Source organism: Eutrigla gurnardus (genome assembly GCF_963514095.1).
Source record: "Eutrigla gurnardus genome assembly, chromosome: 6".
Classification (NCBI taxonomy): Eukaryota; Metazoa; Chordata; class Actinopteri; order Perciformes; family Triglidae; genus Eutrigla; species Eutrigla gurnardus.
In genome coordinates this window covers 26,694,307-26,717,674 of record NC_139920.1, presented here as the reverse complement: position 1 = coordinate 26,717,674, position 23,368 = coordinate 26,694,307, and the positions used below count along the sequence as shown (strand labels likewise).

General features: G+C 42.6%; 1 protein-coding gene across 1 annotated transcript in view; it reads left to right on the top strand.

Annotated features, from left to right (window-relative positions):
• xpr1a (xenotropic and polytropic retrovirus receptor 1a) overlaps positions 1-23,368 on the top strand; it is a 66,360-nt gene that overhangs the window by 24,162 nt on the left and 18,830 nt on the right. Inside the window, exon 3 of the mRNA XM_084011269.1 lies at positions 22,496-22,597. Within this exon, the coding sequence (XP_083867395.1) occupies positions 22,496-22,597 (102 nt within the window). The remainder of the gene's footprint in view (positions 1-22,495; positions 22,598-23,368) is intronic.

Below are 23,368 nucleotides of genomic sequence, written 5' to 3'. Positions count from 1 at the left end.
GATAATTGGTGTTGTGTTGACCTTCCTCAGTTCTGCACTTCCTGTTTATTTGCATGGCAGCCTCTGCCATCAGTGCATGTGTGAATGGGTGAATGTTAACATGCAATATAAAGTGCTTTGAAGGTGGTCATAACGTCTATATATGAATGCAGGTCCATTTACAATTTACATGACAACAACTATAAAAGCCGACTCAAGTTAAACACACACATCTTAGTGCTGGGAGATACAGTGGATCAACACATATTCCATATTAGAGAATGCACTTAATGTACCATTAAGATGCAGATGATTTTAAATATCCTCATGGTTAATAGATGATGAATCCTAATGGCTTCTCCTGACTTTTCCTCTCGCACTCTAGAAATGTCTCAACAACTTATTGGATGGATTGCCTTGTAGATGAGTTACATAACACGATCATCATCTGAGGATACTGAATTTGTCCAGTACTTTGTGACCAAATATCTACAAGATAATGGCATTCCCTTCAGCCTCCCATGTATTTTGTGTTTAGTGCTACTTATTGTTAACATGGTTGCTGTAGAAGCCGACGACGTCCTTTCAAACGCCAGAAAGAAACGAATGCAGAGAAAGACACTCGCTTGTTGTAAACAGTTACGGAGAACGTATGCCACGCTCTGCGTTTTAGCAACGTTTGTATTGTTAGGCCGCTTTGCAGCAGATCAGAGGGAATGTGAATGAGAAGGAGCGGATGGGATGTCCCCGTAGGCTTCACTTCCTCTGTACCTGGAGGATCAAACGCAAAGAGTGAAGCAAACATCACAGGAGCCGTCAGCATCAGTTAGGCTAACAGATTGCCTTGCCTCAACTCATGTCTGTCAAAGTGAGGTGGTCGATGGGTGTTTATGTGCGACAGATAGAAAGAGAGAAATATATATTATCACACATTCTTTCTGTGTTATTTAGTTGTTGAGATGACTGGTATTCCTAACAGCTGTATTAACAAACATGTGTACACGTTCTCCCCCTCAGGTGGATCTAACGTGCGTCAGCCTTTCAGGTGGGTTTTGACCTCTTAGATGCACAGATGGTACCCAGACGACCGGGCATTCTCTGAGCTGGTTGGCTGTGATAATAGCTCCCTGCTGAACATCAGTCATGACTGGCTAAAGTGGGAGTTGATGCTTGTGATTGGTCGATGGTGGTTAGATACAGGCTGCTGATGCTAGCTGCGCGGTTGCCTGGATACAGCCGTCCCCTCACTGTGCTAGTGGCCTTGGCAAAGTGACGGACAGCATAAGTGCTCTGCGGAGGAATTTGCCAATCTGTTGATTCCGCCGAGGATCTCTTTGTTCGCCTCTCGTCACGGATCTGAGTCTGTGTGACGGCGACGGCTCCTCGAATTCTCCGTTTCCTATAATATCTTTTTTTTTTTTATCCTGTCAGTTTTGAAAACGACCACAGTTTGTGTGACATTTTAATCCAGCGCAGGATGTCGTGTGAATATTGAGATGATTCTTGATTGTTTGACTTTAAGTGTGATGAATCCAAGGTTTTAAATCTTTTTTTGTAGGGTTTATTTTGCAGTAATGATCAACTGTCGTGTGTGTTATGATTAAGACTGAAAGCAGTGAGGTAGAAGAGTGCTCCGGTTGGTTCTGCAGCCACTTATTGCACGATGTTGTTCCTTCCGCAGCACTGCATGTCTCTGGCCACACTCTCCTGACTCTGAGCCCAGCAGACCGCCTGCTAATTTGTTCCTCTTGGTGTACAGACAGACGACTCCACGACTGCACTTTCTCCTGGACAGTTGTGTTTGTGTGTGTGTGTGTGTGTGTGTGTGTGTGTGTGTGTGTGTGTGTTGAAGAAGTCAGACGGAGCTTCGTTTCACCCTCTGGGAGCTTGGCCACAGATTGCTGCCATCCTGTGAACGTCTTCTGCTGATTCATATTTCAGCCACTGTGTTAATCGCTTGCACACACACACACACACACACATCCGCACAAAAATACAGACTTTGGGAAAACAGGAGAGCGAAGCGATAAGCCTTCCAACCTTTGCGGTCATATCTATTACTAAGAGAAAAGTGCAGAGGCGGGAGGAGAATGTGAAAGTGAGATAAGGACATAAAAAGAGAGAATACAGAGAGGCAGACGTTTGAGAATAACAGCAGTAAACAGACAGAGAGAGAGATTTACGTCGGAGCTCTGCAGACATTTATCTGCGGACGCACAAAGTAGATTAACTCATTAAAGTTAATGTGCTCAGTGGTCAGTTGAGTGGCCGGCGGAGCATAAACAGACCTACAGATGGTTCTCCACAACTGGACTGTAGTTAAATAGGCGCATTATGAAGTCCCTTAACCTACTTTATCACCTCTTGTGAGTCGGACATGCGTGTTCACAGCAGGAGAAGCATTGTGTGGATTATTTTGAACTGACCTCACGTACCTGCACTGCGATTCAGAGACTAAATGACTTCCCGTCAGCCCCTCCCCTCCCTGGTTTTCTCTCAAGGCCAGTGACACGCTCCTGTTGAACCCTTGCCTCCCTCGGTTGCCTTGACGACTGTTCTCGCGCTGGGCGGGGCACCTCTCACTTTCTCAGCGATGCAGTGATAAGTGCAACAATTATGTAAATTCTGTCCAACCAAAGTGTTTTTGCAGATTAAACATAGCTAGCTGAAAAGCTCTCGGTCTGGTGCTTTCAGCTCTTCCAACGATCCATCCTGCATTGTTGCATCGCCTCAGATTCTTTCTTTTTGTCGTCCTTTTTTCTCTTCTGTACATCATTTTTGGAAATAGGAGATAGATGGAAACTATCCATCTAAGTAGAGAAATGTGTAGATGTCCCGTTTTAGATATACATAGAGATCAGCACTTTAATATGCTTAAGATATGGAGAGACGTAAAGGAATATATAAAGAGATGGAGACCTAGTTGTGCCCAAAATCCCCCCTTTGTTCACTCACTATTCCCAATAGACCATCAGTCATAAAGTGGAAATGTAATTAAGAATTCATGATTCAGACACCAACAGGTGCAAACCTGCATTAATATTTATATCTATAAATGCTATTTATAAAATGCACTATTTTTTTTTTACATTTGGGGAAGATTTAGCTAAAAAATTGATAAAATTACAGTATTATAAATCTGAAATTCCTTCTATATTTAGCTAGAGAACACAATGAATTGAAGGCTTGATATAATAATAATAATATTAATAATAATAATAATAATCTGGCTGTCTACTGTATGATTTATTGTAAGGACATTTAACATTTCTTCTGTCAGCTCTCTTAAGGTCACAGAAAACTTTAAGTGTACTTGCAGCACATTGCCTAAGCCCTTTAAGAGCACACTTGAAGTGATTTAGTATTCACCAGCCACCCTCTGCTCTCTCATATCTGTTTACAACCAAACTGTGTCGTTTACAAAATCCTGTTAGCCGTGCTTTAGGAATGGCTGTCCGTGCATGTGCATGGCTGCATTTTGAGACAACCTCTTATCCCTGCTTTCAATAACCCCGTCCCTAAGAGACGGACTCCGAGGAGCTGCCATGGTTATGCCAACCGTGTGTTTGGCACGGCTTTGGCTGTTCCGAGGCTTAAAGTGTCCCCCCCCCTGGAGAGCTCGGGATGTTGCCTTTCTTGTCCCTGTAAACTTTGTAGCTTCACCGCCTCCTGAATCAAAACCACATTGAACTGTACGGCATGTAATGCACATCTTACTGTGAACGGTGTTTGAAGGAAAGGAGCGGAATGTATTAGAATGACATCTTTCCGGTGAATTATGAAATAGTCGAGAGTTTCTTTGTGTGTGTGTGTGTGTGTGTGTGTGCACTCTCTTAAGCATGTTGCGTGTGTAGATGAAACAGTGGAGGATGTATATCAGAGATGATTGCTCTCTACGGGGAGTGATGCTGCATCTAAGACCACAAATCCGAAGCCACCTGCGGAGCTCCGCTTCTTCAGCAGTCGTGTTATAAAGAGAGCCGTTAGCTTTAATGTCGGAGAGTGTAGAAATGCCCGTTTTTTGTGACTCAAAAGATTTTCGGGCGAAAACCTGTGTGAAGGTCGAATTTCATTCACCATTTTGTTTTTGTTGTGTTTCCGTTCACTCCCTTGTTTGTATCATAGCTGCCATGTAGGTTGTGCGTGAACAACTGTGTGTGATTAATGGATGACAAAAGTAGCTTTGAATATTGCAGTGACCCACATCTAAATTATAGAGTTGAAGAATACTTGAGTCCTCCTCTCAGACAAGCAGCAGGGAGGAATAGATAGTGAGGATGCTTATTTCTATTTGTTAAGAAAACGTCCATACTGTCCTCAAGAGCCTTTAGATGGGGAAACCTTAATTGATCATGTGACCAGTGAGTTGCAGTGTCCCCTGATTACACAATATTAGGAGTGGGTAAAAATATCGATACGGCAATATATCGCGATACTTTGTCGCCCAATACAACTCCAAAGATCGATTTAAAAAAAAAGATTCATGTTTAGACGCGTTGTGAATGCAGTACTTTATCCTTTTTCATTTTATTTTCAATATTTATTCCAGTGAATTTCATGGGAATTAATAAAATGGAGAGGCTGTTTTGAATGAAATAGTTTTGTCTCAGTTTGTCCTCTGATCAATATCATCTGATGTACATATACAGGTACTTGTGTTTTCATCTTTATTTATATCGCAATATCGTGATATTGTGATACGTTTTGTATCGTTACCAAAATATCGCGATACGTATCGTATCATGACTAAAGTATCGTGATACGTATCGTATCATGACTAAAGTATCGTGATACGTATCGTATCGTGAGGTTCTTGCCAATACTCACCCCTACTCAATATAGAGGGATAATGATTACAACCATTCATAAACACACACACGTTCTCAGTTGAATGTTGTCGTCGATCTGTTTCATTGTAACTAAACAATGTGTGAGAATACAGTTCCAGTGGATGAAGGAGTATTCAATGAGGCCACGTTTGTTGCCGTATGCATGTGTGATGGTAGACACATTGCTAGATGCTTGGTCAGAAGGGCTCTTTTGAACTTTGGGGCGGCGCTGGTCTTTTGTTGTCTGTCTGTCAAATCGCCCACGTTCCCTAACCCCCTCTCACTTAGCCAGCATCCACCCATCCTCCACCCATCCTCCACCCATCCTCCAACCAGATACAGACTCTTTCATCTACCCTCTGTTGGATGAGGAAGGTGTGTGTGTGTGTGTGTGTGTGTGTGTGTGTGTGTGTGTGTGTGTGTGTGTGTGTGTGTGTGTGTGTGTGTGTGTGTGTCCCAGTGTGTGTTCTACAGCAGAGATACAACGACACAAATAAGGACATTTCATCAGTGGCAATTTGACCTTTCACCTTGTGTGTTGTTGGCATTCATTGTGTGACTGGCCCATCGTGTTCACATTAGCAGTCTGAACACCAGAGTGTGGTGCTGCTGCTGCACACACACACGCACACACACACACACACACCATGACATACTCTGTAGCAGAGTAAGATCAATTTAGCCCCTGGTGTCCGATAGAATGACATTAGAATACTAATAACCACAATATCAGGCTCAGAGGTCTCCGTTGATAAAGGTCAGTATAGACAGGACACTGCGGGAGCTCGAGGTGATTCACAAAGAAAACAGCGTCCTGGGACTCATCCCATAGCTTCCTGAAACTTTTTAATTACAAAGTGAAGAAAGCTTTTTTGTGTTGGGGAATACTTTTTGATTAATCAATTAGTTGAGCTACGGAAAGCTGATAGCCAACTCTTTTGAAAACAAATGAATCGTTAAGTAATTCAACAAGACACAAAATACCTAAATTGCTTTTTAAATGTGATGATTTGTTCTTTTTTTTCCTGTTTAATATTATTGTAAATTTAATATCTCCAGGTTTTTTAACCATTATAATAACGAATAAATTTGAAGCGGTCGCCTTGGGCACTCGCTTTTGCTAATCTATTAATAGAAATCACCAGATTAATAATGAAATATAATGACTTGCCAATGTTTTCTTACTAGTAAAGTCAAAGTTGAATGTATATAAATGACTAAGATGAGTGAAAAGACAGCGCTCTATTTCTTCTTCTGGTCATGTGCGTAATTGGACGTGAAATCGGCGTAAAGGATTTCCTTGTTAAGGATTTTCCAGAGGGACAAACGGGACATAATAGGATTCTCTGCATTGACATTCAGTTGTATCCATGGTAATACAATGAGACGCCCATTACAGGGCCAGTGCATTCAGTAATGTACACACACACACACACACACACATGCACCACACACACACATGGAGCCTCATTAAGTATTGCAAAGGAGGGGCTAGACCCTCCTCCTCCATGAGCTGAAGAGAGGAAACATCAGATGAGAGGTGGATGGAGAGCATGTCACTTTAAGAGCACATGTACTGTGATTTCACATGAAAGAGATACTTTCAGTGCAAATACATGTGATTTTTGTTTATTATAGAGTGTCAGGGAGAAATTCTCCCTTCTAGTTGGCTGTGTTTTCTATTTCTCAGTGTCGTCTTGGTCTTTCTCCCAGCAGACGCCTTGTTTGTCACTCGCTCTTTAGTTTCTGGCCTCTATCCATCTCCTGCTGGCCCCGAGGCCAAAGTCCCCTCAGCTGTAATCACTCCTCTTTAGCCTGCCAGCACACACAGGGGGACCTTTGCACTGTCACCGCTACTGATATCGAGGAAGGATTGCAGCAGTTTAGGCTCCGTAGCAGCAGAGTTCATAGCAGACGTGACAGACAGTTGGGGGAATGTGTTGTGTAGGAAATGCATGGAAAGGAGACAAACTATCATTCAGACTGAAACTTGCCCTCCGATGAAGTTACAAGCGCTTATTGCCTGAAGTCTGTGTTTGCCTGAAGCACCATACGGGCAAAGATGTTGAATTGTATCAAAGCTTCCTGACTGTGAGACATGAGCTGAGCTGGCTGTGTTTGCCAGTTAGAGAACAACCATCTGTTTGTGTTCGAGGACTCTCTTATTCTAAAAAGTTGGCGTTTCCAACAAAGTCCTGTTCATCATGTTGGGTCACAGAACTGCTGTTTACAACACACTCAGCTAGAGCTCAGAGCTACAGGCAGTGAAGCGTGGGTAAAAGCAAATAAGACCCCAGCAGTGACCACTGCAGCTTTTGCCTGTAAACTATTCACAGACATCTGCCGTTAAGGACACTTTTAACCTTTCTTTTAGTGTACAAAGAGAAAGAAGAGCATGCTGCCTGCACCAGTGGGTCAGAGTCTGAACTGCATTCAGCAGCAGAAACATTTCTGGTGGTGGCAGTGTGTTTTAACATTACACTGTTATGCCTATGGTGGGTAGAGCAAAAGCACTAATACTGACTCAAAGTACTGTGTCATTTAGAGCCCGACTGATATATCGGCGGGCCGATATTATCGGCCGATATCAGGCATTTTCCAAACCATCGGTATCTGCATTTATAATGGCCGATAAATGAATATTTTAAAAATAAAATAAAAACGGACGAAACAACCTGATAGAACTTAACAGAATTTGTCTCCAGTCTTGTTGGAAGTTATATTTATGAAGCTTACCAAGTCTTTTAATACTGGTTACTTTGTGTTTGGTTGTTATTGTGTTTTTGTTCAAAGGATATCTTAAGTTTTAAGAACTTAAAAGAAGAAGAAGTTTTAAAGAACTTTAATATATTTTGATGTTCCTCTGTTCCGTTATTATTATTATTATATTATTTTAAAACTGCTTTATCATATTATTTTAGTGAAGACTCATAAATAACTACAAATAACTAATGTTAGGGAAATCTGTTAATGTTTTGTTACGTGTTTCTGAAATTCAAAAAAATAAAAATATCGTCCGATATATCGGAATATCGGATTTTTGAAATCAACAAACATTTGTATCGGTATCGGCCTTCAAAATCCTTTATCGGTCGGGCTCTAGTGTCATTAATTAGCTAAGTGTAATTAATTGCCTCCACTAAATTCCCAGGTTAAAGGTCAGATTCTGTAAACCTGCCACAGCGCCAGCAGCAGGGTTGGTACCTGTAGCTCCATCAGGGCCGCTGCTGCCACATCCATCAAAACCATGGTGTTTGTGTTGAGCACCGCTCCGCTCTGTGGCATTTTAGGGTCCGTAAAGGACAGTTGAGGCCCGCCGTAATGAATAAGCCATCAGCTCGACTGGGGCTCCCAGCCGCCACCACGGCCTCCCCTGTCACATCCATCATCTGCTGGGGGGGGAGGACTGCTTAGCCAAAGCAGTGGGGTACAGGTGTGTGACGACAAAGTGGGGGTGGTTTGTTTCTGGTGCTGCTATATCGGAGCAAGGATTGTCGCCCTTTTTACTCATTCTTAATATGAATTTAGGAAGAAAGGAAGAGAGAGAAATATGGGAATAGGAATGTCAGCAGGGGGGCAGGGAGATGGAGGAGGTGTGGGGGGGTGAGAGGGAGAGGTTGTTCCAGGTCCACAGGGGCTTGAGAGACACAAAGAGCTGCGACTCCCAGGGGACTCTCCTCCACCAGCCCACCCTGTTTTTAGTGCCGGTCTGATTAAACTCACCCGCCAGCCAGTAATGGAGCTATAATATATTATCTCTCTTTCTGCCACAAGCACACACACACACACACACACACACTCCTCGCAGGTATTCTTGGAACGGTAGACACACCCCTGTGATTTGTCACATGACTAGCTCCCATGGTAACAGAGACAAAGACTTATTAGCATACTTGATAACTACTGTATTTGTCACTATAAACATAATGTGAACAAATGTGCTTTAAATCGGCGTGTTTTTCACAATTTAACCTGCGTCATATTGCTATATATTTAAGGCACATATTCATATACATGTGGTTTCAGAGAGGGTTGGGAGACTCAGCTGTTCTACAAATAGAGTCCCTTGAGTTTGATGTCTTCAGAGGACATTTTGTGGTGCTTTCTTAACAGATAGTGTTTTGTTCCATCTTTAATATCTCACTTCGGTTTACAAAGCTATTGTTTAGTCAGCTGATGCAGACATAATCTAATTTTCTTTCTGCAGCATTTGTGATATTTTGAGCTAGAGATTCAGAGAGGAGTTGTTTTTTATACACTCACACTCCCAGCGGAGCCTTCAATATAAAAGGGTTTTCATGTTACTGTGCCGATGAGTGCCTGGAGTGTTGACTCCGCTGTGTGAAGGGTCAGCGTCGGCTCAAAGGTCAGAATATCTCTCTCTCTGGGATTGTAGCGCGTCCTTGCTCAGCTCTTTTTGAGGTGCTTTTCAGGAGCATTTCATTTCTCAAACTGTGTAATGTTTGTAGTCGAGAGCTCAGAGCTCTTAATGTTGCTCCATTATAGAGGCACATCCTACACGTGCTCAGTGCTGCTTATCTCGGAAATTCACAATTGCGCTCCACAAAGAGCAGCTCACTCTGATCGTTAGGTGCTTTGAACTGGAAGTAAACATGTTGCCTTCCAGCTAAAACGCTCTCCTCCCCATGCCTTTCAGCTTAGATTCATTTGTGTTCTGTGAAACTAGGCCTGCAATATTGTTTTATTTGGCCAGCTATCCAGAACAGGTGCTTTTTCAGTCTCATTTCACAGTCGGCTTGGTGCGTACTGCTCATTTCCTCTGCTCAGTGATATATGCAGTGTGGTCTAATAAGAAATCTGAGCATTGATCTCTAGGCACACAGTAAAATGGGTGTTGCTTGCTGTGCAATACAAAGGTACTGAGTATCCCTAATCAACACCTATTGATTATTTTACGCTGACCGCTTCCTTCTGGTGTGCAGTTTTCTGGTCAGCCTGTCTGGCATGAAATGTGTGTGTGTGTGTGTGTGTGTGTGTGTGTGTGTGTGTGTGTGTGTGTGTGTGTGTGTGTGTGTGTGTGTGTGTGTGTGTGTGTGTGAGTGTGTGTGTGTGTGTTTTCTTCTTTTGTTCTGTCTGTAGAGATTAAATGCTGTCATGGAACACAGATAATACACGGTAAATAAATGACAGCGATGTTGCGTTTGATCAAATAATCACCAGACGTGTTCACTCATGTAGATATCACAGAGCCATCATCCAGAGATGAGTGCGTACACCCACGACGGCGGAAGAACACCTGCTCATTCGCATGCATGCACACAGTCACACAGTGATGGGAAAGCAATTGGCTGCAGCGGAGGAGAGGCCAACTCCCAGAGTCGGTTGCTAATGGCTACAGGATCCAGGGGAGCGGGGAGAGATGTCGATAATGACAATGTCACTCGCAGCCAACCAGCTCTCAAAAAATGGGACAGAACACACACTTACTCACACACATTTATACACAGGTTTATAGTGCACACACACACACACACACACACACACACAGAAAAATATGTACAAACGCACACCTAGACGCTGAAATGGAAGAGCAATTTTCTTCCAACCAGGTGGTTGTGTTATTATAGCCGTCAAATACCAACCGTGCTCCAGAGGGCCATTTTGGTTCCTGGTCCAGTGTTTGAATATAAAAATGTTTTATGCACTATTCTATTCTATCAGCACATGATTCCCCAAAATATTCATTTAAATGTCAAGGTCAACCAGTTTCTTTTCTGGTTTTCTTGTTTCTGACCAAATGATGTCTTTTTTTGTTGTCAGTCACTGCTTTTGTCTTAAGTTTTAATGTATATTGATGCTATATTTTATGGGTCTTATTGTATTAGTGGGGAGAGCCTGCCCCCTTCATCTCCTCTGCCCTGGTCCAGTGTATTATCAGTGCTTTAGTTGTGAGACAGTTAATTTCCTTCTTCCATCCATCAGCAGTGTCGGTTCAAGGTGCATCCACCAGTTTTTCATGTCCTTCTTTGTTCGCCCAACCTTTGGATGCAAGTGCCTCTGTGTACAATTCTTCTCATATTATTACCAAACGTATAACTTTATCTTTGACTGAAGAACTCAAAGTTTCCTATGTAACAGCAGGCCAGGATTACAGTGGAGCCGATGTAGATGATGTAAGATCGTGCAAAACCTACAGGACAGTGATTCTGTTCTGCTGTTCCAACGACGTGCTTGTTCAGGCTTTGATATGCCAGTTATCACCAAGTGAACTGTGCATAAGGAGAGGCAAAACATTTATTATCAAATGATATAAGTTGAAAGGTAAAATGGCCATAGCATTGCCTCATCATCTGCTCAAAAAAAGCAGAGCATATTCAGAGGAAAGAATTAAAAAAACAAAATAATAAATAGTAAATAGGGTCCGTTCCTTTTGAAATGGGACCCAATTTGACAACCATCTGACAGAACATCACTGCTACATTGAGTAGCTGCAAACTGGACCCTGATGGCTTTCTCTGTTGCCTTGGTACAGACGTGACCCTGACATTTTCCGTATGAATGCAGTGAGCCTAGGATGCCGCCCTTATTGCTTCCACTTGGTTGCATATGGATCAACTGAACAAGCTCGGTGAAGAGGAAAGATGGGGAGGGAGAGAGGTGAGAAAGGAAGAAAGCATGCCTCAAAAAGAGGCGAGGAAGACGTGGTGAAGAGGCAACAAAGGTGGCAAAAAGGAAAAAAATCTAACAAGATTAGAGGGTCCAGTCTTCCCTTCCTCTCCAGCAGAGCAGCACAGTAAACCATTCCTGATGATCTCTTTACTCCACAGACGATGATGATTAATATCAATAATGTTTTGCGTAGAGCGCAGAACATAAACCTTATTGTTATCTTAATGAGCCGTGACCATGTAGACCAGCCCTGACTAATGCGGTTAAGCTGTTAATTGATGATCTTGGAGACCGGAGTGAATCTACTCGCAGGGTTCACATTAGGGTTTGTGGAGAGAAATTAAAGAACCGATTGCTCTACATATGGAGACATTTGCGGCCATCCCAGCAAACGTCTTTACACGCCCATTTCACGCCTCGTCCTGTATTTGTAACGCACCATAAACCGCCTTAATGGTCGTTAAGTCGTAGATAAGGACTTCACTCCTCACTCGAGATTAAGCTAAACAACCTGGATTGATGCTTACAATATCAAACCATGTGTATAGGAAGAGTCTCGCAAAAAATACAACACATTTCCCATCAGACACTGGGTGTGATTCACACTGTGCTGATGAGCCCTGGCACCCTTCCATCAGCCCCCATCCTCTCTCCCTCCTCTTCCCTCTCTGGCTCTCCTCATCTTTCTCCCTCCACTTACACCTCCCCTAAACTCCTGATAAGGTTTTGCTTCATATAACATTTTTTCCCTCAGCTCAGTGAATAATTTCCCAGAACAGCCTCCCCGAGCTCTTTGCTGCCATATAGGATATGCAATGCATTGCAGGGACTGTGCACCGTGATATTAGTGCCGTGTCATCCCAGAATTAACCTACAATGTGCTAACTTCACTTGGATGGCCAGTAGGTGTGCTTTCATAACTGCTCATGTTTCCAAACCTTATTGACATCCTTAAGGGCAGACAGGAGATGACTATCAGAGTGATGACATCCTCTAATCCATAAGCACATGGATTTACTTCGTCTGCAGTGCTCTTGTGGCTTCAGATAACTATAGGAAGATACTAGATCCCTAATGGTAGATAATGGAGGAAATTCAAGTGAAAACACATACGGACACTTTGAGGTTTTTACAGTAAGTTGTGATGGGAAATACCTGTTACTTATACTCCAACTGTGTTTGTTAGAGCCATGGATAACATGAGGCTTATGTTTGCATTTTGTGCCTAATATGTTAAGATCTATTTTTGCTTTAATTAATAATGATTAATCATATTTTGTTTTATCTCACTGTAATTAATGTTTATTCAGTAGAAGTGATTTTATTATGCTCTTATTTTGTCCTGCTGCCACAAATTAATACTGCCGTAAAGCAGAATTTACTGTTGTAAAGTATAGTAAATTAGCCATGTGTGCACCTGTCGGCATCTAGGCTTTGTAGTTGAATTATGGGAGCAGGACGGGAACGCTTTTCTGTCCGTAGCTTAGCGTCATTTAGGCATAGAAAACCTTTTTTTTGTCAGTAAGTTTGAGGTGACGACAGGATAGCCAGGACTTTGCTTGGAAACGTTTGTTTTTTGTTATATATGTGGAGAATAAACCGCAGCGTTTTTTCCCTTTTTACATCGGCCTCGTTTCTATGACGGAGTATTAGGGCCAGACTAAAAGAAAAAAATATATATTTTTTTAAATTACGAGAATAAAGTCATAATATTAGGTCTACGAGAATAAAGTCGTAACATTACGAGAAAAAAAGTCATAATATTACGAGAATAAAGTCGTAATATTACGAGAAAAAAAGTATTTATTCTCGTAATTTAAAAAAATATATATTTTTCTTTTCTCTTAGTCTGGCCCTAATACTCCGTCGTACGTTTCCGTCTTGGATTTTGTTTGGAGTTTATCGCCTTACGGAGTACGGAAACTTTACGTCCTGCAAGAGTGGCAGATAGGTTGCCACTACAGTGTTTTCTGAGTGTAGGATGTGTTCGGTGTTTAAGCAGTGAGTGTTTAACTCACACACACAGACTTTAAAAATCCTGTCCAGTACTCACTCTGCCGTGGCTGGATGTTCATTTGTTTTACCTTTTTATATTTGATGCATGACATCAAACAGTCTTGCAGGGAGTTGATTAGAAAGAAATTAAGCTTTAGAAATAATTGGCTGCTGTTGAGTGTAATGTGGGCTTTTCCAAACGACGGACGACGTACACACTGAACCGTGTTTTACCGTCATTCTCAGTTAAATGTATATATCTCTATACAGGAAACGCAGCGGAGTGATATTACACTCGGCTCAAAGGCTCCATGAAATCAGACCTGATCACTTAAGATGCGATTTGCCTCATTTATAGTTTAATTAGGGATCCGAGCAGCGCGTGAGTTTGCATACTGAGACACTGATACTCGTCCACAGGAATAAAGTCTGGATTATCCGAGCCATAGCGGAGTGCCGGCAGAAACATGATATTGATAATCAATACCACATTAAAAAGCTATCATTGAAATGGCTTTGAATGAGACACATAACACATGCTAATCAAAACAAAGTTTGTTCAGGCGAGACAGACCACAGGCTTAATGGACGGCTTCATTTTAGTTCATAATATCCCCATGGCGGACGTCACGGACGGGCTGAACACATATTCTGGATCTCAAAGGGCTTAAGATGTCTGACAAAGTTTGAGGGACGTGACTGAGGCGGAGAAGTTCAGGCGAATATTTCACCCGACGAGATGAATCGGGCGGCTTTTTATTCACGCTGTTATCAGTTTGCCTTTTCCTTCGGGCTCGATCTACCTAAAGAGAGATGCAGGAAGCCAGCGAGACTCGGAGGGGAAGACTCTCCTCATCTTCAAGGTCTGGGTGGGGGAGAAAGGGAGAGAGGGAGAGAGACGTTTCCTCAATCTGACTATTTGAGATAACACTTCACAGCTCCATCTTAGTAAAATATGAAGAGGCCTGAAAGAAGGGAGGGAGAAGTTCTGCCCTCTGAAGGATAAAAAGGGGGAGTAATTAACTTTCCCATCAGCCCCCTGGTCAACAATAACGCTGCTTTCTGTGGACTTCCTGCTTGCCCGATTGGAAGAATCTGTGCCCTAGTTCTCCTCCCTGTCCAGTTCCACCTAATCTAGCTTCTTCCCTCGTCTCCCTTCTTCCTATTGAAGCTCCTCAGTGCTTTCGACCATGCCCATTTAGCCCTCTGCTGAACTCCAGATCGGGTCGCCCAAGCAGCAACCTCCAGCGCTGAGAAATGAAGCCAACATGGAAGTGCCAAAAAAGAAACTGCAGTTGCAAATGTCTCCAATATCCTCATAGATCCCAGAAATAAATATGTTTACAGCCTTCTATAAACAAAACTGTCTGGGTCTCTATAGCTCATTTCCACATTCATGACAACTTTATATATATATATCACCCGTTTGAATTATATTAAGTCATATTTGAGGGCGTGGCCACTTGGAGTGAGAGGCGGGTGTCGCCCAAGGTCACCCAGTTCATCGACAATCCGCCCCCAGAGACATTTATACAGTTGTATAGAATCATCACACTGCTTTTTGTTCCTATGATGTGTCTTTGTGTGTGTGTGTGTGTGTGTGTGTGTTCTGCAGCCAAGGGGGGGTGTATGGGAACTATCAGGCCTTTAATACAAATATGCTGAGAAAATGCAAGACTGCCAGGGTGGATAATAGACTAAAGTCCTCTCATACGTTCATAAGCATTGTACTCGGCATGCACATATCCATAAACACACACTCCGTTTCTTTTCCCCCCAACAAAATACTATGAACAATAAGCCTGTAACAAGAAACATGACCCACTTCATGCTTATCAGAAACTTTGCCTGTTAGTGTACTCGCTATAACCTATACCTTTGTTTGAGGACTCGCTCAAGTAATTGATACGCTTTGAAAAATTTAGGTTAACGTATTTTTTCTGATTTGTGGACAAAAGAGCTGAAAACTTTTTTGCTGTTTTCAGCATTTCATGTAATTTGCTATGTATTGAGCTCCCGGGGCCACCGTACTTTTCCTACGAGGATATGTCAAAATGTGATCTGTGAAAAATGACAATTGCAATCACTTGATTTCAGCACCACAATTGCTAAACAGTGCTTTGCAGTAATTCAGTCATATTTTACAGTAGTAAACAGACCAACAGACATAGTAAAACTCTCGATCATGTCATTTCCACCCCTCTATACCGGTATAGTATATACTTTTTGGAGCTGCTTAGTTAGCTTGCAGTCTGGCAGTATAAATAGTACACAATGGATTGGGAGCTACAGTAGTTCCTCATCCTGCCTCCGGTCGTCCCTGGCTGGCAGTCTAGCCCAGTGAGTATGCATTCTTAATGCTCCCTTGGCCTCGATGAGAGAGATGATTGGTAGAATTAATTGTGGCTTGAGGGCCGAATGGGAATAAGGGGGGTGAGATGGAGGAATGGCGGGGGGGGGGAGGTATCTGGCTGGTTTTAGTGTTGTGTTTCCTTCCTTAAAGTCTGGCAGTAGAGGATGTAGAAGTTGTTTTTATGCACTCCCACACTTTTGTCCCTCTAGATTCCCCCCAATCCCATTCTCTTTTATGGCTCGGTTTGTCTTTCTCTTCATTTGAGATTTACACCTGTGTGCTTGGAGGGAAGAGATAAGCGAGGCGAGCCGTCGTAATGTAATGGTCTCCTCAGCTCCCCCGACTGTGATGCTACCAGGACGTGGTTTATATCCCCGCAGTCAGGTGTCGTTAAATGAGATAAACGGAGCTTGAAAATAGGGACATACAATTTGTGTGTGTGTCTCTTGAGTGTGAGGACTTGTTTGTGCCCGTAATGACAGATCATATCGAAGCTCCTAAAACAGACAAAACCATTGCTCTTCCTCTTCTCAGCCTCACCTTTTCTTGTCCCTTCCAACTTAGCAGAAAACAGATTTTCAGTGATGGAACAAGAGAATAATAGGGTATCATAGTATTATAGTATTAAGTATTATAACAACAATCTTCCAAAACATCCCAAAGGCAGTTCTGAGCTGTGAAGGTTGTGATGCAGGTGACATGTTTGTGCTGGTTGTTGTTCTCGCTCCCTGTCAGCAAATTGGAGGGTCTCCTTCAAGGATTTATGTGCTGGTTTTATGGGGTCGCGTCACAGAATGCCTCTATGGGAATATAAGAAGTTGGGGGTGGGGTGTGTGTGTGTGTGTGTGTGTGTGTGGAGGGTTTCAGGGGGTTAGAGTAGTATGGTTCTAGGGAAGCTTCCTCATCATTTATTTATACAATCTACAGAAGAAGGGGTTAGCAGAGAGAGGGGGGCTGCCTTCTACACGCTGCCCTGGGAATACTGTAGGTCAAGAGTTGTTTTTTTCTAGCCACCAGCACAATTCTTTGTCTGGAAAAAGTGGATCTAGTCTTCTCACAGCGTGTTGTACTCGAGAATGGCTCATTATCTGGAGTACTAAAACCCCTTGGTACAATATGTGATATTGTCACTCGCATCTCCTGCTTGTTCAGACAGTCTTGTTGTTGTTGCTGGATGATGCTGACACAGAAAATAGTCCTTGTTTTTTTTTTTGCTGAGATGATTAATGGATACGTTGACATAAAAATGAATCATCAACGTTTCATTTATTGAGTGAAAATAAAACAAACATGCTGGTTTCATTTTATTCATATAGTCTACACATTATTTTCCTTTGTGTTTATTTTTTAAAGACAAAATCAGACAAAATGTAAAATATCAACATGTCAGTTTGGGCTCTGAAACACATGATTTACATTTAATTGGAAACATTTGATTTGAGAATCATTAACTAATTAATAACTAACTACAAAATGTCTAAATTAAAGACAAATTACATTTAATCAGATACATTTTTTTGTCATGACATTTTATTTGATCAATTATCAGTTAATGAACCTGAATTGACAGAATCAGTGAATTCTCATGTTTGTTTTGGGGCATTTTTACTTGATAAATAATAGATTTATCAACAAGTTTAGGGGTTAGAAAACAGAATATAGGTCTCACTGCTGCCGGTTCTCAATTTGTTTGTGGTTGTGATTTAAATGTTCCAAAATCTAATCAAACCACATATTGATTTTTCTGTGGCTTTAGATAAATGAGATCTTCATCACATGGAACTTTGACCAAAATGGATCCTTTCAGCTGCTGTTGATTCTTCGTCCTGGTTGGTCCGTTGTTCACAGTTACTAAATGTGACGAGGGGGAATGGTGCTTATTGTTTACACTTGAAGCTGAAGTGCTGTCCAAAGCAAGCACACACACACACACACACACACACACACACACACACACACACACACACACACACACACACACAAAGCAGAAGCATCAATCATGGCGCTGCCCTACAGGCACACAACTATTATTCCCTACTGAGGTGTTCCATCATCATCTCTTTGGCTGGGCACACACACTCACACACACACACACACACACACACACACACACACACACAAACACACACACACACACACACACACACACACACACACACACACATACACACACACACAATGTTTAAGGTTGAGAGTTTATTTGCTGATGAAGGAAGCATCATGCCCTCTGTCATCCCGCATGCCAGGAGGATGTTTGAAGGAATGGATGGAAGGGCCCTCTGTGTGTCCTGGTGTCTGTGTAAAAAAAATAATGTTATTTGGTGTTAGTTTGTATTCGGCTGAACTTATTTAGGAGAACACCAAAGACTTTCTATTCCGTCATTCTTATTTCTCATGAAGTCCAAACTTTTATCCCCGTTCTAAATCCCTCTGGTGAGCGCTGTCGGACTCCAGAAAGCCATCTCTCTCATCAGCCACACAGACGTGTGATAATGAGAACCCACACTGTGTGGCCGAATGAGAAGCCGTCAGATTTACACGACACACTGACACCCGACACTAAATCAAAGCGACAGTAAACGCAGAAGTAGCTGCGTGGATTCAGAATGCTCTTGTAATTAGGTTTCATTGCGTTTAAGCTGTTCATCTTAGGAGGCAGGTAAAGAGCTGGGGACAATGTCATTGTGAGATGGTGATGATGCTTATTTGTGCTAACGCTAGTTGACGGTCAAGTGTGTGATTGGTTGAGGCTGACATAAGTGAAGAGATGTTAGCAGGGAGTCTGCTGGTGAAGCCTCAGTGAAACACAGCTGTGAAGATGAAGCGGCTGTGACTGTGGTTCTTTGTTCTTACACTTCACACGCCTCGCAGATAAAATGATGCACAAACAAAAAATGTAGAAATGCACATCCACGCCTTCACTGATGTGTTGAGGAGTGCAGGAGGTCAGCGGGGAACAAAGAGACGGGGGTGCATGGCCATTTCATAACCCCTTCTATACCTGCAAAGTGCCTTCAGATCTACACTTTCATCCACCAACACACTCGCTCTGTACATCAGCATGTCAGTGAGACAGAACGGTGCTTTCACAACATATATACACATACCAAAATATCTCTCTTAAAGTCCCAGTCGGCCACATTTGATCATATATTCACTGAAGCCGACACGACGCTCCGATAGAACAACATAAATCATCCGGTTTTAGAAAAAGAAAAGCATGCCTCTACGTGCACGTAGAGCCTGTTGTTTGTTTTACAAAGATCGACAGAGCCCGGATCATCCTGTCCAATCAGCACGCAGGGCTGTGTTCGTGCACACACAGAGCCCCTCCCCCCTCGGGTCGTTCCACTATCACAGGGGGGAGGCGGAGGGAAGTAGCAACAAGCTTCCAATTCCTCATTAAAAACCCAAAATGAGGAGGTCCAAAACAACCAAGGAAAAGAAAACACTGGTGGAAAAGAAGGAAAAAAAGAAAGATGGCGACGGTGCCCGTGATAAAACCAGAGTCAACATCGGACCCGCGTTTCAAAGGTGGCGTGATCTAAGGGATTTCAAAGGGCACAAAGTCGAGGAGGAGGAGCCTGAGAGTTGGAAACATTCAAAATCTGACAGAGTGCCCTCCATCCGCCGGACTTGCCGACTGGGACTTTAATGTAATAAACAGATTGGAACATTTAAAAGAAAAAAGAAATTGGTCATAAAATTGCAGGTCATGGCATTCTCCTTTTTCTTTCCCCAACTCTACACAGAAGCCTTGGATCAAAATCCCACATGTAATGCCAAAAAAGAATGTTTTTTTCCATGATAAAGTGACATCAAGTGGTTCAGGCAGTTTGAAAGCAACACCACAGTTTAAGATGCTTCCCATCAGAGGAGAATCACAAAAGTCCAAAAAGTCCTCAGTCCAGGTTCTATGAAGGTTTTGAATTAGTTTGCTAATTGACAACAGTCTCTTGGACATATTAGATTCATTTTAAACCTACAGTTTGATGCATCGGGCACATACCATACCGTAGATGTGAATGACCCACGGTTCGGCGCTCCTCGTCTTTCCCCATCATCTTCCTCTGCGTCTTTATCCTCCAGTGCTCTGTCATGCACATTGTTCATTATCTGTGTAACCTTTTACTTTGGATTACAGTGCAGCGCAGTTTGCTGCTGGCCTGCAGGCCTAACTAAAAGAGCATGTTGGACCATTAGTCATCCTGTCACGGCGCTGGCCAGGCTCTCAGTCGTTCACTTAACCTGCTTGCCAGCTGATCGGTCAGCAATTCAAGCGTGCATCCTCCTATCCAAACAGTCATCCATCCACTCGTCCGCAGCAGCAGCAGCCAGCCAGCCAGTCAGTCAGTCAGCCCGCCGGCTGCCAACCGCTGATGAGGCTGAGCTCTGCAGCGCTGCAGGGCTGGAAGAGTTGTGACTGCAGCTCAACTGGGCAATTGTGTAGAAGTGTGAGGCAGATTGGAGACCATCTGCTTCCTTTTTCTCTCTCTCACTCTCTCCTCTTTATCATCAGTCTGCATTTCTTCCACCTGCTCTTGCGGAAGCTTCATCTTCTCTTTTCATCCCCCCTCCTTCATTCTTATCCTCTTCCCTTTTATTAAAGGAGAAATCCGGTCATTTTTTACCCCATTTTCGTTGTCCCCAGGGTCATCCCAACTTATTAGAAGCAAAAAAACAGACAAAAATTGACTTGACCTAGCCCGAGATGTGTACCTGCCTACCAGCCTTCCAGAATAGCTCCAATGCTAACAAGTTTTATCTGCTTTTCTGGGCCTCAGGAAATAATTCCAAGTCCTATACAACACAGGTTGGTCAAATAGTGTGGTGAAACGACATAAATATGTGTTTTTGCATGGAGTTACTCACCTCAACTGTTTCGCCACACTATTCGAGCTAAACGAGCACTGTCGTATCTCGTACGGACCCGACCTGTGTTGCATAGGTCTTGGAATTATTTTCTGAGGCCCAGAAAAGCAGATAAAACTTGCCCCTATGGGTTAGCATTGGGGCGATTCTGGAAGGCTGGCAGGCAGGTGCAGATCTCGGGCTAGGTCAAGTTAATTTTTGTCAGTTTTTTTGCTTCTAATAAGTCGGGATGACCCTGGGGACAACGAATATGTGGTCAAAAATGACTGGATCTCTCCTTTAAGTGAGGTTTGTGGGGAGCTCCGACATGCAACTGACCTCTTGTTTTCTTTCTTTTTTCCCTTTCCTTTACCTTCCTTTTCCCACTGATCCCTACTATGATCAGGAGCTCCTTTCTCGTTCTCTCCGTATAAAAACCCCCACTGTTGACGCTAAGTGGCAGTTTGTTCTTGTTTCCAAACTCCTCCAACAATGCTGCCCCAATTTTTATGTTGTCATTACGGTAATGATCTTGTTTTGGATGTTTAATGAGCTCTACTTTAATACACTCATGGCTATAGAGGAAAAGGTATTACACAGCAAGTCTGAAAGTTTTCCGTATGCTCCTTAGGATTCGTCCTTGGACTTTCGGCTGAGAGTTTTTTTTTACCTGCAGAACGTGGTTTAATTAACTTATCTTGATGGATGTGGAGGCAGTTTCTCATTTATTTTCCTTGTAAAGCTGTTGGACTTTAAAGCTGCTGTGGAACATTACTTTTACCTTTTCATCACAGGCTCATATGCCCCCGCTGCAAATATGTGCCGGTGCTTGTGTGTAAATAGAGCAGTGATATTGACAGGCTGCTGCCTGGGGCGTCGCTCTCTTATTACTGTGTTGAATAGAAAGCCTCTGCATCTACCAGCCTCACACTCTATAATAGCAAATGTTTACGAAGCGCTGCCGCTGTATGATCTGACTCTACATCTCATTTATCCGGCAAAATACACATTTCTCTTCATTCTGCTTGGAAATGAACATCTTTGGTTGACATTTAGGTATCGGTTACACAACAGGTCGAAGTGATGAGAAGGTCAGCTGTTAATGGAAACACTATGTGAGGCTGTAGATGAATTATTGTTTGATATGTAAAAATAGAAGTGATGGGGAAACTATTAGACCTGGTTGTCGTCTTTTGTTTGGTCTAATGTGACTTTAAGATCCATACTGGTGCATCGCCACTGACGTTAACTGTTTAGTGTGTGTGTGTGCGTGTGTGTGTGGGTGCATTGACAGTATGTGGGCTTTGCAGGTAACTGGACCAAGGCCACATCTAAATCAGGTGTCAGGTAGCCTGCTGTGATTGAGGCAGAGCGTCGATGCTAATTGAATTGGCCGATCCTGAAAAAGACCTGCTGGGTTCCGTCAGACAGCAAAGAGACTGAAGGAAGCTGATTGAATTGTGACATTGTATGGATGTCTCGGTACCAACAAACCTGCTGGGATATGTTTTTGGAGGATTGGTTGAGTTTACCGATAGTTTGCCACATCGTTAAAGTTATGAGATTTCTTTTGAGGGGCGAAAATGACTCACAAATTATGACTTTTTCCTTCCGATGTTGGTCCTATGGAAGATATTAAAGGTATTCATTATCACTTAACATGGTGTATATATCTTTCAGTGCTGCTCACCAAAATATAAACTGTATGTTGTCATTGCTTGTCAGCTTTGAGGTGTGAGTGTGTGTGACTGTATACACAGGAAACCTGTTCATGGGGCAGATTATAAAAGTGCAACAGTGCTGTATATGTTTACATACTTGTGATGCTAATCATCTTTGTCTTTTGTTCTTCTTCCAGTCACAGACGAAGACACGGTGAAGAGATATTACGCAAAGTTTGAGGAGCGTTTTTTCCAGACCTGCGAGAAGGAGCTCCTGAAAATCAACACATTCTATTCAGGTATTGATTGATTTATTTATTAATTTATTCCAGTCACCTTCATGGTTTAGTAATTATATTAGATCCAAGTCAAATTAGCAGCTTCAGCAGTTTCAGATAACTGGAACATTTGGTGTGATTATTGGGCTGGTGAAGTCAGAGGAAGTATTGAACTGACTTGTTTGCAATAATCTAATAAATAACAAAATAGAGATTATATGATTGATTCTTCTTTGCAGTAATGATCCAGCTGCAAATAATCTCTGGATTTGATCTCACATTAACTTCACAATTAAAGATATGGTGAAATATCTTGAATATTACTTATCATTGTTTAAGTTGTTAGAGTTGTTGCACATTGTTTATCTTACCTTGTGCTAAGCTCCCCGTTTCACTGCCGTATGACATTGCGTCTAATATTGGTCCTTTGATTGAAGCAGCCAGTGGTTGTGGTGTTCAGGCGAGCCGGCCTGCCTGTGTGTATTTCAGGGAGCGAGGGAGTATGTTTATACCGTGTAACACGAGATGGAAGCCATAATATATTCTGGTATTCCGGTACCAGGAGGTTGCCCCGTGGTCTCCAAACTTCAGCTCGGGGGGGAAGTGGGAGGAATCTGAAGACGGACAGTGCTTCCTCTAGAGGCTCTTTGTGAAATTACAGGTCAGTCGTGGGCCAAGGTTGACAGGCAAGATTGTTCCGGCTCATAATGACGGGACATATCCGTCATACGGATGGCAAGAGGAACAAATAAACAAGATATACTGTAAATAATCATAGATCTTGTTGATTAA